The sequence below is a fragment of the Vulpes vulpes genome, chromosome 1, assembly GCF_048418805.1.
Source record: "Vulpes vulpes isolate BD-2025 chromosome 1, VulVul3, whole genome shotgun sequence".
Classification (NCBI taxonomy): domain Eukaryota; kingdom Metazoa; phylum Chordata; class Mammalia; order Carnivora; family Canidae; genus Vulpes; species Vulpes vulpes.
In genome coordinates this window covers 51,086,487-51,101,417 of record NC_132780.1, presented here as the reverse complement: position 1 = coordinate 51,101,417, position 14,931 = coordinate 51,086,487, and the positions used below count along the sequence as shown (strand labels likewise).

At 44.8% G+C, this 14,931-nt stretch overlaps 1 protein-coding gene across 2 annotated transcripts in view; it reads left to right on the top strand.

The window, feature by feature from the left end:
- HSD17B3 (hydroxysteroid 17-beta dehydrogenase 3) overlaps positions 1–13,825 on the top strand; it is a 37,069-nt gene extending 23,244 nt beyond the window's left edge. For both annotated transcript variants that reach the window (XM_072763904.1, XM_025984235.2), the window contains 6 exons: positions 1,012–1,047; positions 4,100–4,134; positions 5,238–5,319; positions 5,951–6,016; positions 7,386–7,535; positions 11,335–13,825. In XM_072763904.1, the coding sequence (XP_072620005.1) occupies positions 1,012–1,047; positions 4,100–4,134; positions 5,238–5,319; positions 5,951–6,016; positions 7,386–7,535; positions 11,335–11,433 (468 nt within the window). In that variant the 3' untranslated portion in view covers positions 11,434–13,825. The remainder of the gene's footprint in view (positions 1–1,011; positions 1,048–4,099; positions 4,135–5,237; positions 5,320–5,950; positions 6,017–7,385; positions 7,536–11,334) is intronic.
- Positions 13,826–14,931: the final 1,106 nt, after the last annotated feature.

Genomic DNA, 14,931 nt, shown 5'->3' with positions numbered 1-14,931 from the left:
GGAATACCAACACCTTCCTTCTCTGCACCTCAGAATGCACCTGCCCGCTGTCCCGTTTTGTTGGGGTTCTGCATCCTGCTTTAATCTTTTAGGGCTTTGTGTCTGCTAACAAATTGACCTCTGTGGTTCTAAGTGAGAGAAGGCCAGTTCTTTGGCTTTCTTTGTCTTCCCAAGTCATGAGATTTCTTTCAACTTTCTGTGAGGCACGTCTGTATTTGGGGGTGTTGCAGGGCCGTGGCTGCCACTGCAGGGCATGTCCTCAAAAGCACTGTCTGCTGACTCTTCCCCAGGCCCTGACTTTGGAAATCATGGCGTTATCCCCATCCTGGACAGGCTGTCCTGGCCCCTGGAGTCCTACTTAAGCCCCAAGTCTATCGTGAGGTTGATCAACGCTGGGTGTCTTGGACCCCACTGCACATCTTTGCAAAATTCCCCTCTTGGTCACTTGTCTCACCCCATCTAACTCCCTGTTTCTGGCACAAGTCTGTGTCTCTTGATTAAGCAGGCTCCATTCTAGCTTTTCTTTATTTATGTCTGCGTTTGTGCCTGCTTCTATTGGTCCCTCCTTTTCTCTCTGTCCGTCTTGGGTGATTCTAGTAGTTTCTTTATCTGGCACTTGTAACCCAGGACCTCTACCTTATATTATCACTTGCCTTTCTATTCTCTCCGCTATTGTCTTCTAGGCCCACATAGGCTAACCGCCCTTCTTCCACATGGAAAGTAAACATCTCCCTTTGAAATATTGTGTTCTGAAGGAAAATCCCTAAATTTTGAAGGAAATTCTTAATTAACTTCTGTTCAAGATCAGATTCTCAGAGAATCATAGTAGATGTCAGATGTTTATCGGTTCCAGTGCATGCTTGGTGGGCATCACTTAGGAACCTAATTTCCGGGTGGTGCAAGGGAGGAGCACTGCTCAGACATGCACTTTTGCCCACTTTATGGTTCTTTAGCACTAAGAGAATTTCTTACGTCCTCCAGCTAATTGGCAGTTGTGATTTTTTGTTACAGAGTGTCATCCATTGTAACATCACCTCGGTAGTGAAGGTATGTAGTCAATATATGTTCTAAATGCATTAAAATATAGCTGTTGGAATCTAGCAACTCAGGAGAATTGCTTTCTTTCCTGCAGAAGTCTTTGAAATTGAACTGCACTTGACTGAGAGGCCATGTAGTGGTCTTTTAATTGTCTTATTCTGTTTTCATCAAGAAAACAGTGACAAACTTATTCTCCAGAGGATCTGAATCTTATTTTTGCATCCAGTTTTGTCACACATTGGAACATGTTAGGCCTGATGACACTGAAACTTATTCAGGATTTCAGGGCAACTTGAAAAAAAAAATAGTGGTTTAGTTTCCTCTAGTTTTAGTTCTTGTTAACAGTGGAAAGTTCAGTCAGTTTGGAAAAATGACAGAAGGCCAGGCTTGGATTTTCTGGACTTCTAATGTTCAATAAATATTTATTGAAGTGAAATTCAAGTTCATATGCATTCTGAGCTCATCTCAACTACTAGTTAGTTGGGCAGTGTAGCTGTTCCTTCCACACCCTTGAACTCAGATTCTTCATCTGCTGTTCAAAGAGTGTTGGGGGGCAGCCCCGGTGGCGCAGCGGTTTAGCGCCGCCTGCAGCCTGGGGTGTGATCCTGGGGACCCGGGATGGAGTCCCACATCGGGCTTCCTGCGTGGAGCCTGCTTCTCCCTCTCCCTGTGCTCTGCCTCTCTCTATGGGCCTCTCATGAATAAATAAATAAAATCTTTAAAACAAAACAAAACAAAACAAAAAAAGAGTGTTGGATTGAGAGATGTGTCAGGTGCTGATCAGGTTCTTTGATTTGCATCAGCCACATCGGCATTTATAGGCATGACTACCACAAATCTGTCCTATATTGTGCCTTTGAGAGCATAAGAAAAAGGAACCCCCCTGGGTGGACAATTTGGGAAAAGGTGCTGCTTACAAGTGGATAGATGACGCTTTTGTGTGAACACAATGTTTCCCTTTCCTCTGAATGGGGAGAGCTCTTCTCACCGCCTGTGAGCGAACCCTGAGCTTTCAACTGATAGTCACCCCCACAGCTGGACACCTTGCTCAGTATGCAGCATTCACAACTGTGCCTGGTAGCCCTGTGACCGCTCTGGTTTGCAGTAGTGAGTTAGGTATGATCCCTGGTTTCCCAGCACTGGGAGCCCAGTTGGGGAGCAGCAGGTCTCTTCTGAACATAGTGTGGCCTGGCAGAGGAGGCTTGGGTTCCCAAAGGAAAGCAGGTTGCTGTTAACAGGAGAGAGATGAGTGCTGAACAAACCAATGTAAAATTATTTTCAGGTGGGTGAGTTGAGCTGACAAAAACTATTTTTACCATTGATCGTTCCTCTGTAAGCATACTGCTATTTTATAGTTTCCTGCTTTGTTTTTATTGGTACATACATTCTTTTTATGCTGAGCAATCAGTAGGTTTTTACAGCCCCAGCTGATGTAATTGTAAGTTTTATGTGTCCAACTGTTGTCTCCTGCCCTACCACTAAAATCTTTCATGTTATTTTACACATTGATCTTTCAGGCTTGGTCCATTTGGTCACAAAATTTCCCAAATGTATTTGACAACCTTCTGACTCCTGTAGCTGAGAATCGCTTTGATTTGTTAAAAAAAATTTTTTTTATATATATTGGTAGACACTAATTTCCTTAAATAGCAAAGAAAACCCATTGAAGATTAGCTGTGTAAGTCACTGTGCCTCAGATGGCCATGCTGGTTGGAAGCATGAATAGCATCACTTAGTTACCCCGAAGGAGCCATCTCGAAATAGTCAAGAGCAGGAACATGGGAATGAGTTTGTGTGCAAAGGTAAGGTGGGGTAAGAGACTGAATTTTGGGAGCTTTGAGACAGAGGAGAGACTCACAAAGTCCAACGTTGTCTCTTTGTTGGGATCATTCATTCAGTGAGACCAGTGCACTTGTGGGGAGGCATTGAGGTAATGCTGGTGTGCTCCAACAGTGCCCCTGTCATGCCCTTCAGGAGGCGGGCAGAGCCAAGGGCAAGGTGACAGCAGGACCTAGTCCTCATGCTTCTCCTGCCTCCTTCAAAACCCAGTATTTCAGGAGGTAGTCTATTAACACTCTGCCCCTGCTGCCGCTCCAGAGCGTGGAAATATTATCTAGAGGGCCCTGGGGTTGGGCTCCAGAGCCTGCCTTATGATGTAGGGACGATGGTGGGGACTGAGCCTACTGAGAAGCTCCTGCAGAGCCCCCAGACAATATGGAAAAATAGGCAAAATATTCAGTCTTCTTTACTTTTCTGTGCCTCCCCATCTGTTTGGATCCTTTCTTCTCAAACCTGCTCTGGAGGGAAGGCCCAATGCCACTTAATTGTACATTTGAGAACATTTCAGTCTGTGGGTTTGCCTCTTCCTTAATTCTTAAAAGGGGTGTCTTGCAATTATGGAGTGAAAAGCTTTTGTACTGGGATATTTAAGCTCCAGAACCAGCAGGGAAGAACTCTCTGGGGCCAGCAAGTTGGCACATGGGAGGGACTTATCAACACTGCGTACTTCCGATGGACAGACAGACCTGGTCTGTCTATGGAGCTATTTTGCAGGCCAACAGCAAACTGCTTACATGGCTGCTGTTGGATTGAAGAGATATCCTTCTTTAGCTCGTGCCTTGTTTGTGAGATCTCATGGACACTGGTTAGGTTTCCTGACGTCCCCTCACTTGTGACTCATGGTGAGGTTTATGATGGCCAACCTACTCAGGCCTATCTCCCAGAATGATGAGAATCTGGGGAACCTCAATGTTGATCCCATGGCTGGAAGCCAATTTCCATGAATTTTCACAGCCCTCATTTTCCAAGAAGACTTTAACTTTATGGGGAAGAAACCAGAGGCCTCTAACAGTGTGCTGTTTATCTAGGTTGCCTTTTGTGGGTTGTAGTCAGACTCCAGTGTGGCCAGAATTACCTCCTACAAGTATCAGCAGATTTTCAAGGCCACCTGAGAGATTAAGCTCTTTTCCTGGCTTCCTCCAGCACCTGTTTCCCCAAGCCCCCACCCACTGGATACTCAGCTCCTTTGTCAGAGGGCCTAACTCTATCCCTTCTCTTATAGATGACACAGCTAATTCTGAAACACATGGAATCAAGGTAAGGTCTTTTTTTTTTTTTTTTTTTTTTTTTTTTTGAAAAAAGCATGGAGCTGCATGGCCTCCCTGGCGGGGCAGTTAGCTGATCTGGGCACTTGGGACAGAGTGCAGGTGGTGGGGGGATAGGCTTCATCCGGCTGCAGCTTTAAGCAGTGGTAAAACTGTCATGAAGGACATGGAGATTGCAGGAGAAAATGTAACATTCTGGACCAGGCCAGCTTGGCAAACAGATAAGCATATTTGAAGGTCAAGTGTAGCATCTACGGGAGGAAGAGAATAGCCATTTCAGCACACATTGTATTAAAAATATTAACTCATGTTGAACATAAAGGAAACTTCAGAGGTTGGCCTGAGATGAAGGCCAGCTCCTGTTATTACTCAAATTTTGTGGTAAAAATCGCCACCTATTGGTGTCTCTATTTAGTCCATGGTTTTATTACTCTATTACAACATGCCTTTGGGAACTGGTTTTTCTCATGTGGTATTCATTAAATGCAAATGGTTGACAGTTTGATCTTTCCTAGAGGAAGAAGGGGCTTGGCCTTATAGTGTAATTTGGGGTTTCTTGGTTTTTCCAGATTGAACTCATCTATTTGGGAAGAATTAAAGTTACCAAATTTGAAAAGGATTAAGTAAGATCCCTGGAGACTCAGGTGTGGGTTCCTGGGTGAGCAGATGATGGACTGTCAAATGCCACCCCAGACAGGATTCTTCACTTGCCATCTGTCCTGGTGTGGGTCACCTCTAGGAGTTAAAAGGGATCTTGAGCTCATGTGGTCCCACTTGAGAAAGAAGGGTCCCTTCTCACTTGAGTCTTGTCTGAGCTGAGTGGGTCCCTGGCATTCTGGGGGGGATCTTCGCTGTGGCAGAGCTCGTTTCCAGTCCCAAGCCCATGGTGTCCGCAGAGCACTGGGTGGCATCACCAGTGTCATAATCCAGGCCGTAGGGAAGCACCACTGGCAGTTCTGGGGAGCAGAAGTTGTGGTGCACATGGGAGCTTAGCGAGGAAGGACTCCAGTGGTCCCAGGAGCCCCTTTGCTTTCTCCACAGGATGTGTGGGATCAGGCAGCAACACATTCAGAACTTCACTTCTTTGTTTTTTAGGCAGAAAGGGCTTATCTTGAACATTTCTTCCGGGGTGGCCCTCTATCCCTGGCCTCTGTACTCCATGTATTCAGCTTCCAAGGTGAGCGCCAGCATGTAGCCCAAATTTCCTTCTTTGCCTTCCCCTGGTTTATCCCAGTTGGCATCTTCACCTGGACGTTGGCTCGTCTGGCAAGCTGGGGGGCAGATTCGCCCCAAGGGCAGATGCCCCGGGCCTCTGTGTGCAGGGCTCAGCAGCCCTGTTAGACCAGAGCACTGCCGGGGCTGGTGGAGCCCCTGGCCAGCACCCGGACTAGTGCGTCCCCGGGGCCCCGGGTCCGCTCACCTCCTCGCCCCAACCCTCAGCCCTGCTTTCTTGCTGTGGGCAAGACACATGGTAGCTTTCTTTGTCCTGAGGCCCAGCCAGGTGTCCCCAGGCCCTCGTCATAAAAACAAACCCTCAGAGGTGGGGATGTCCTGGGCGAGAAGACAGGCAGGGCTCCTGGGGAAGGGTTGTCTCCATGCAGGGGCGCCTGGCTGGTATTTATCCTGACATGGGTGTTCCTGCTCATTGGTGGGGCTCCTCGCAGGCCCAGAAGTCAATTCCTGGCTCCCATCAGACCAGCTGCTGTGTCTTAATGGTGGGGTGGGTAGGCTCCCTGCAGGGCCTCTGGAATCGAGGAATGATGACAAAGCTACCTCTCCCGTCCTGTGTTTTCTCCTTCTTGCTCCAGGCTTTTGTGTGCACGTTTTCCAAGGCACTGCAAGCAGAATACAAAAGGAAAGGGATCATTATCCAGGTGAGGTCAACAGCTCTGGGCCCTTGGGACTAGGAGGTGTGGCTCCCCATGGAGTCTGGGACAGGCTGTATGTGCCAGGCCAGGAGGGAGGTTCTGGATGACAGCACATGAGATCCTATGCCCATCCGGGGCAACTGTGCCCCACAGCTCTCCTCCGTGCCCTGGAGGAGTTAATGGGGTGGGGTGAGTGAGCACCAGGACAGATATCAGGGTCTTGTCTCACCACCCTTTACTCTTTGACCCAGGTATAGGAGATGGGGTTAGCTGGAGGAATTGTGGAGAAGAAACAAAAGAAAACTGAGCAATCCATCCACGTTGGGAAGAGGCGGTGGGGGGTGGTGGTAGTGTACTTTGGGAGCTGCTCAGCTGGGATGGGACACACAGATCCCCACACTGCGGTTCTTGAGCATTTGGGAAGAGGTCCTGGCTTCCCCTTTCACCTATGATGGCAGAGCCATCATGAAGATGCCCTTACCTAGCTGGACACAGAGCTGCATTGTCACAGCATCTGTAGGCTGTGTAGTGATGTCGTGAGGTGTCCGTGACATACCTGTGCTTTGTTCAGAAACACAGTTAGATTTAAGTGCTTTCTGGAACCTGGAATAAACAATTTGCAGACATTTTTATTATTGTTTGGGAGAAGTTTTATGACAGACTATTAGAAGTGGAAAAGGTACACTCACAGTTAAATCTTGAAAATTATTGCTGTCTCTACTGATGGTGTTGGATTTGCAGGGCACAATGGGTGATTGTTTATTTTTCTTACCACAACAGGAAAGATTGTGAGGTACGTGCCACTCCTGGCTCCTAACTGAAGTATGAATGTGGGAATCCAAAGAGCTTTAAATTGCTCCAACTTTGGCTCCATGTAACGTGTTAGAAGTAAACTTCTCAGTTAAAGTTGTCAGATAAAATGCAAGACATCCAGTTCAATTTGAATTTCAGATAATAACTTTTTTTTTTAGTATAAATATATCTGATGCAATCCTTGGGACATACTATACTGAAATTTTTTTCCTTATTTGTCTGGATTTCAAATTTAGCCATCTTGCATTTTTACTGTTAGTCTGGCAACCATGTTCAAAGGCTTAACTCATGCCCCCAGTCCCTCTGTGTACATTTGAGCCACCTGACGTGTGTGGTCAAGGGCTCAGCTTGACTTAGTGATAAAGGTAAGCCAGAAACCAGTTTTTCTGATTCACAGCCCTATGCCAGTTCTACACTTTTCAGTGCTCCATTGTCAGCTGAGATCCTGAGGCTTTCTGTAGGAAGAACAGAGATGGAAAACTAAGGGGTGGTTACAGTAGGTGTGAATTTCTCAGGGGTGGGCAGATGGCTCCTGTGTGATGGCCTTTATTCCCCGTTGTAGGTGTTGACCCCATATGCTATCTCAACCCCAATGACAAAGTACCTAAACACCAACATGATAACCAAGACTGCTGATGAGTTTGTAAAAGAATCACTGAATTATGTCGCGATTGGAGATGAAACCTGTGGCTGCTTCACGCATGAAATCTTGGTAACTGGTAACTTCTTTCCTAAAGCACAGGAGGCGGTGTGCAGGCTGTCCTAGCAGAGCTCTTCCTTGCCATCAACCACGTCCTCTCGTGGCGAGGATACACAGTAATGTAGCCAGTGAAAGAGCCATGTGTAGCAAAGGGGAAAAGCTGGAGGCCTGGGTGCTCAGCCCATACATAACCCCCAAGTTGTCAAATATCACCCTTGGCTGCCTCACCTCTTTCCTCAGAAAGTAAGGTGGCTTCCCGAGCTCTTGGGAAGGGCAGACCAAGATACAGGGACCTTTCCTGGGTAGGGATGGGAGTTGATTGCTGCTGTCTTCTCTGGCTCCCTGTGTTAAGAAATCTTTTAGTATCTGGCTCTCCAGGGGGGAAAAAAACCCCAAACACTTTGATTTGTAGGGTTTGCTGATTTCCATGCTTTAAATACTGCCCCCATGACTGATTTCAAGCTCCCATTGCGTTATCACTGCCTCTGAGTTTAGGAATGTGCATAACTGGCTCTTGTGAGCAAGTACAAGCTGGCTTTAGCACAACATGAACTCCATCAAATATGGAAATAAAATTCAGTGGCATATGGTATGCTGCTTTTAGAAGCAATCACAAATGTGAAACAAAGGTAGACTTGACTTTTGCACACTGATACTGAAAACAAACACACATAGTGTCAAAAAATCTTAGACAGATCATTACTTTCCCTACATATGTCAACTTTGTCCTCTGCCTCATGTGCTTTTCTGCCATGGGAATTAGGTTCCTCCCCCTTCTCTTTCTCTCTCAGAAGGATTTGTGGGTGAATATGCTAAATCTTCCCAAAGCATTCAGTTACTCCCTGGGACTTCTGAAGACTACAAGATCTGAATTGTCTTAAAGGATTCCTTGCTACTTTTACTGTAGAACCTCAACAATGCACAGCATTACCAATTTAACATACTATAAAGTGGACGTGCAGAAAGAATATAAGATTTTGATTTTGCCTATGCTGATCTGGTCTTTCTCCAGATTACCACTTGCTGCATGGCAGAAAAATAAATTAATGGAATGTCCAATGAGTTTAAATTTAGTTTGACCTGGTATTCTAAACTGGATATTGAGGAAATGTGTTTTTGTCTATTACTTAATGTGTTCAATCTTTCTGGGAGCATCCCTTTTTCCTGCCTTTCTCAGTAAGATGGTATCAGGGAGAAGAATCTTCATGACCTCCTGCTGGTCCTTAAGTATGTGTGTCAATGTCCCACATCCAGCTGGTGGTTGTGCACCTTGCTAATTTGTGGCTATGGGGAGTGATGACCTTTTTTATCCATTTGGCTTGGCCAATGAACTCCCAGCTACTGATGACTGCAGGGCCTTGAATCTCTGCTACTTCCCTCAAGCAGCCACAGGTCTAAGGTCCTTCTGGAGCTTTGGTTCATAAAGGCCCTTTGGCTCTCACTTCTGTATTAGCATCAGCATGGACTTGACTCACACTGGAATGTCAGCTCCTCTCTTGCCATGCTGAGATAATGTTCTGTGGTTGTACTCTCAAAGGATGGGGCCAATATCTCTTCCCTTGGCCTCAGTGCCATTCTTATTTATTGATTAAATGTTCATATTTTTCACCTGAAACCCCGGCCCCCCACCCCCCTGTCTTCCACCCAGCCTAGGCCCACATAGAGAAGGACACACACCCTCTGGGATGTTGATGGAATCCATCAGTATTTAGAAAATGTTTCTTGAGACTGTAGCCTGGCTTGCAAGGTTATCATCTTGCTATATAATGCAATTCTAGAGGTCAAAAGTTGAAAAAAATTTTAGCTTTTCTCTTTTGATTTCTTATGCAACAAATCAAATCTCTTCTGGCAAATAGATGCTGAGAACAGACTAGGCAAAAGAGTCTTTATGCTTGTTGAAGCAAAAGAAAAAACAAGGAGAACACACAAATTATTAATGCCAATTTGGAGTTTAGAAAAGATTATTGAATCTAAAGGTATGAGCAATCAAGTAGAATTGACTGGTAAGGGGGATCCCTGGGTGGCTCAGTGGTTTAGCGCCTCCCTTTGGCCTACGGGGTGATTCTAGAGTCCCAGGATCGAATACTGCATCAGGCGCCCTGCATGGAGCCTGCTTCTCTCTCTGCCTGTGTCTCTGCGTCTCTCTCTCTCTCTCTCTCTCTCTCTGTCTCTGTCTCTCATGAATAAATAAATAAAATATTGAAAAAATATTTTAAAAAAAAGAATTGACTGGTAAGCAAGCAACCCTTGTATTTATTACAAAAGGGCAAGGCAAAAAGACAGCATGCTCTTCACTCCCAAGGAGTTCTGGGACAGGAACTGGGGCTGGAATGGAGCCTCTAATGTAGATACCTGAGGTTACTTTACTTAGTCCTTCTAATAATTTTGTAAGATAGGTCATTTGGCTCCTGTTTACAGTTGAGGAAATCAAAATTCAGAGCTACATCAGCTACCCAAGGCCACTGGATGAGTAACGGTGAAGCTCAGGTTTAAGCTCACCTTTGTCCAATGCCATGCTTTTCCTGGTGTCTTCCACACCCTCCTTATAGATTGGGAGGAGGTAAACAACAATGGGGATGAAAGAAGGGACCTTTTAGAACATTTTCTAGGGACCTGGAATTTTAATTTATTTTCTTTATGGCTGACTTCACTAAGCCAAAACATTTAGTTTAAGGCAAAGCTAATGAAAGCACTTGATTTTGCTGATTAAAAAGCTCTAAAGAGCAGAAAAATGAAGTCCTTGAGGAAAAAAAATTGCATTCACTCATTGGCTTGGCTAGAGGAAGAAAGGTTCTATTTTGTTTCCACAGAAGCCATCTTTGGTTCCCTGCTTTGAAATATCTCAATGAATGCAATGATCTGAGAATCTCAGCTGTCTAAAGAATAGGAACACTCCCTGAAAAGCCCACATTTTCCTCTGGTTGAAATTCTGTTGTTTGGTGGGGAGTAGGTAGGTTGAGGAATGTTGGGTGCCCAGGATTACACTATGGACAAAATAATTGCTTCTGGAGGCCTGGACCTGTCTTAGAGGACATGGGTGTGATTTGAGGGCAAGAAACCTTCCAATGCCTGTGTCTACTGCATGATGTGAATCCAACTAAGCATTCATGCCTTGACTTGAAGTCCTCCTCAAAGCTCCCCCCACCTCAGCTTTTCCAAGCAAATGCTCCATGTTTTGATTTATACTTTGCTATTGTGCCAGGTGATAAAAGCATTTCCAACTGTTTTCTGGAATTTCACTGTAGTAGAACCTTGGTAAAAAGAACCTGAAGACACTGGGAGTTTGAGCACCAGGAAGAAGAGTACTTGCTGAGAGAAGGAGAAAGGGGAGGAGAGTGTTACTGGAGGCAGAGTTCTCTTAATTTAGAATTTGCTCAGTTCTGATTCTACAGGTGACTGGTTTCTGAGAAAACCTTGTTTGTTGAGAAAGTTTTTAATTTAGCATGTGCTTAAGGGATTTTGAGACTTAAGTTCAGCAGTCAGAAAAAAAAATATATATTTTAAAGATTTTATTTATTTATTCATGAGAGACAGGGAGAGAAAGAGAGAGAGAGAGAGAGAGAGAGAGAGAGAGAGAGAGTCAGAGACAGAGGTAAAGGGAGAAGCAGGCTCCATGCAGGGAGCCTGATGTGGGACTCAATCCCGGGTCTCCAGGATCACACCCTGGGCCGAAGGCAGCACTAAACCTCTGAGCCACCCAGGCTGCCCCAGAAAAATATTTTTAAAGATGATGAATATACACTGAGATGTTTTGTTCTAACTTGCTTGTTCTTCATTCTTCCACAAACACTCATATTTTTGTCTATTTAAGCGGATCTTCCTGAGCCTGATCCCGTCATGGGTTTTGTACAGCAGCACGTTCCAGAAGAAATACAAGGACTACCTCAAGCAGAATACTGGCACTATATAGTCCAAGTGCACTGACATGCTATCCAGCATCATTCTCTTCTCCATGTTCCCTATTGGCTGCAGAAAATGAAGGAGCAGCTCAGCCCCTGCCACTCTCCTGAAGAGGCTATGTAACACACACAGTTCCAAAATACAACTTTTTTTTTTTTTTTTTTTTTTTTTGCCATTTTACTTGAGTCTGGAGATCTTTGGGAATACTGTAGTATAAAAACATGTGTTGTTCAATGGGGTTTTAGGGTTTTGTGTGTGACATGATGAGTGTGTCTAAAGGAGAAACTGGAAGAATTTCTACGTGGGATTATAATATAAATGTGCTGAGAAGAAAGCCTTTGATAGTTCGAATATTGAGAATAATTATGCATATAAACTTTTATAGCTATGCTAAAGAATGTCAGAGGTTACTAAACTTTACCAAGAGTGCTGTAGTTCTAAGGCATCAAAATCAGCTTCTTAGAGACCCAGGAAACTCTAGGGGAATATGTGGGAGCCACAGCTACATCAGGCCAGTTTCTGGAGCCTCCCATTCCAATTGATGCAAACCAGTTTTATCAGTTTTATTTATATTTGGGGTTCTATATCAGAGTGTATTCACAAAAATTAAACAGAAAAGCATACATTGATACAAATAGTTCAAAAATCATTGCTCTCTAATGCAGGAGTTGATATCTGCAGAAATTTATAGGTCTCCAGCTTTTGGGGTACTGGACTGAGTGCTTTACTTGTTAACACATTGGGGATGGTGTGTTGAGGGAAGTACTAGCCTTCAGCATTTGGGGAAGTTGGAGGAGGAGCACACCAGCTGGCGACCCTGTTCTGGCTGACATTGGTTAATCTACCCCGTGCTTCCCCCAACACATCACCATGCTCTAGACACTGAACACTTGGTGGCACTCATCTTTTCTGAGACCATCACTGGCACTTATGGTATGAGAAAGAATTTATGTACTGCTGCTCTAGTTATAAAAGGAGTCTGGGAGGTTTGGTTGCAATTTATGGGGCATTTTGCTGTTTTGGGGGAAGCACTGTATAGATAGAACATTTAAAACCAAAAAAAAAAAAAAAAAAGAACATTTAAAACCTTGGTAAGCTTGGGAATCATGGGCTGATTTTATTAAACCTGCTCTGGGGAAAGGACTGGGACAGGTTGTCCATTCTGAGGTATGGATTTCTGTTTAAATTTTCTCAGTTATGGATAACAATAATAACTACAGTTTCTATGTTACCCATAGATATTGGTTATTTACTGTCATCTTCTCCTCAGCCCCACCTTTCATACTCTGATCTTTGATGGTGGGCTGGGAAATTTCAGACTCAGGTCTTAAGACACTTATGCCAACTGGCTTTGTGTGAGATTCTGCCCATGGGAGGCAAATTTGGGAGAGTAAGAGGAGATTGAAGGGCGAGGAAAACTCCTTCCTGTTTGCATTCTTGTTACTGTCCTTCAGCCTAGGGGACAGCATTTAGCCAGACTCAGCACCAACCTGGAGCCAGCCTGTAAGGATGTTAGCACTGGTCCCACTGTGCTGCCTTTAGGGAACTGAGCATTAACCATTCAGAGGTTCCTCCTTGGAACACCCAGTTCCTAAAAACACTACTCCTCTGCTGTTACTGATAACTGACTTACGTAGTATCCTATTTTTGCTCTTTCAGCCTCCTGACTTTGGTGTTACCAATTCCTTCTACTATGTTCCTTCTCTTTGAAGTGCTCAGTGTACTTTCTCCCTTTGTCACTGGTCCTGACTGAGACTCTCAGTTGATTATCTTGCCTGATCTGGGATGCAGGCTGGATGGATGGACTCTTTTTTTGACAGTGAAGAATCAGAAACTCCTCATTAGTCAGGGTCCCCAGAGTAAACAGCAGACATGATTAAGCTATTGGAGGAATTATTTGCAAATGTGTGGGAAGGGTGTAGGGAAGTTATTGAAGTTAGTAGAGTGATGCTTTTATGACCCTAAAGCCCAAGATGACTGGGAAGGGAGCAGTCATAGACCCGGTGAGAGAGACAGAGAGAGAGAGGTGGTGGTTGGGGGAACGGAGAGGAAGAAGAAGAGGGAAGGATTAAGAGCAGTATGAGGAGCACTGCCTCAGAGGACCTGTGTGTGACCTGTAGCTGAGAGATGCTGCCAGATTGCGACCACCCCATAGAGAGGGAGAGAAGAATTGTGATATTGTGATCTATTATAAGAAATATGTATGTCAGGTAGCCCGAGTGGCTCAGTGGTTTAGCGCCGCCTTTGGTCCAGGGCGTGATCCTGGAGACCCGAGATGGAGTTCCACATTGGGCTCCCTGCATGGAGCCTGCTTCTCCCTCTGCCTGTGTCTCTGCCTCTCTGTGTGTGTGTGTCTCTCATGAGTAAATAAATAAAATCTAAAAAAAAAAAAAAAAAAGAAATATGTATGTCATCTTCATCCCCATTTCTTGGAATTTCCCGGGTGATAAGAGCAGTAAATGTGCCATTTGTTATTCATAACAAGCCCCTTTCAACCACACTTGAGTTTATATTAATGATATAACTTTTGGAAAGCCCCTAAGGATGGGAGCTGTTTGCCAGGGAAACTGACCATGTTATTAGAAGGTTGGAACTTTCAGTATTATTCCTCAACCTTTGGAGAGGGTAGAGAGGATGGAGGTTGAGTTCAATCACCAATGATCAGTAATTTGATCAATCATGCCTATGTAATGAAGGCTATGCCAACTTTGGGGTTTGGAGAGCTTCCAGGCTGGTGAACATGTGGAGGTGCTAAGAAGGTGGCATGCCTGCAGAGGTCATGGAAGCTCCACACCTTTACCCATATATCTGGCCCTATGCATCTCTCACATCTAGCTGTTCCTGAGGCATATTCTTTTACAATGAACTGGTAATCTAGTGAGTAGTTTTCCTCAGTTCTGTGAGCCATTTCAGCAAATGACTGAACCTGAGGAGGGGTCATGGGGACTTTCAGTTTATAGCCAGTACATTGGTCAGAAGTTCAGGTGACAACCTGGGCTTGCAGTAAGCATCCGAAGTGGGAGCAGTCTTATAGGATCTGATGCTCTCTTCAGGTAGAGTGTCAGAATTGAGTTAAATTGTATGACACTCACCTGGTGTCTGAGAATGGCTTGGTGTGGGAAAACCTCTCTACACATTTGATGACCAGAATTATTGAGAGTGTTGAGAGGAGAAATAAGAGCATTTTTCCTTTGCAGGACTAAATTTCATTCTTCTCAATTTCATTCTGCTGTCCTCTGGGTCTCTTGCTGGTGCCTCTCACTGGTCATCTAACTGGAAGCTAGCTCACTGATGTAATTCATAAGGTTAATCTCCTGAGGCACCAGGTTGGGGATTGGGGGAAGAACCAAGATTGGATTTGGAGAGATGGGATGCAACATAACACCCATATATTAAGTGCTTTTCTCAAAGTCATACACCACTAATAGTTGGTAGCTCCTGAATTAGGACACTGGGCTTGTGCCTATACTCTATGTTTCAAAAGGGGTGATACTTTAAACCCAAAGAA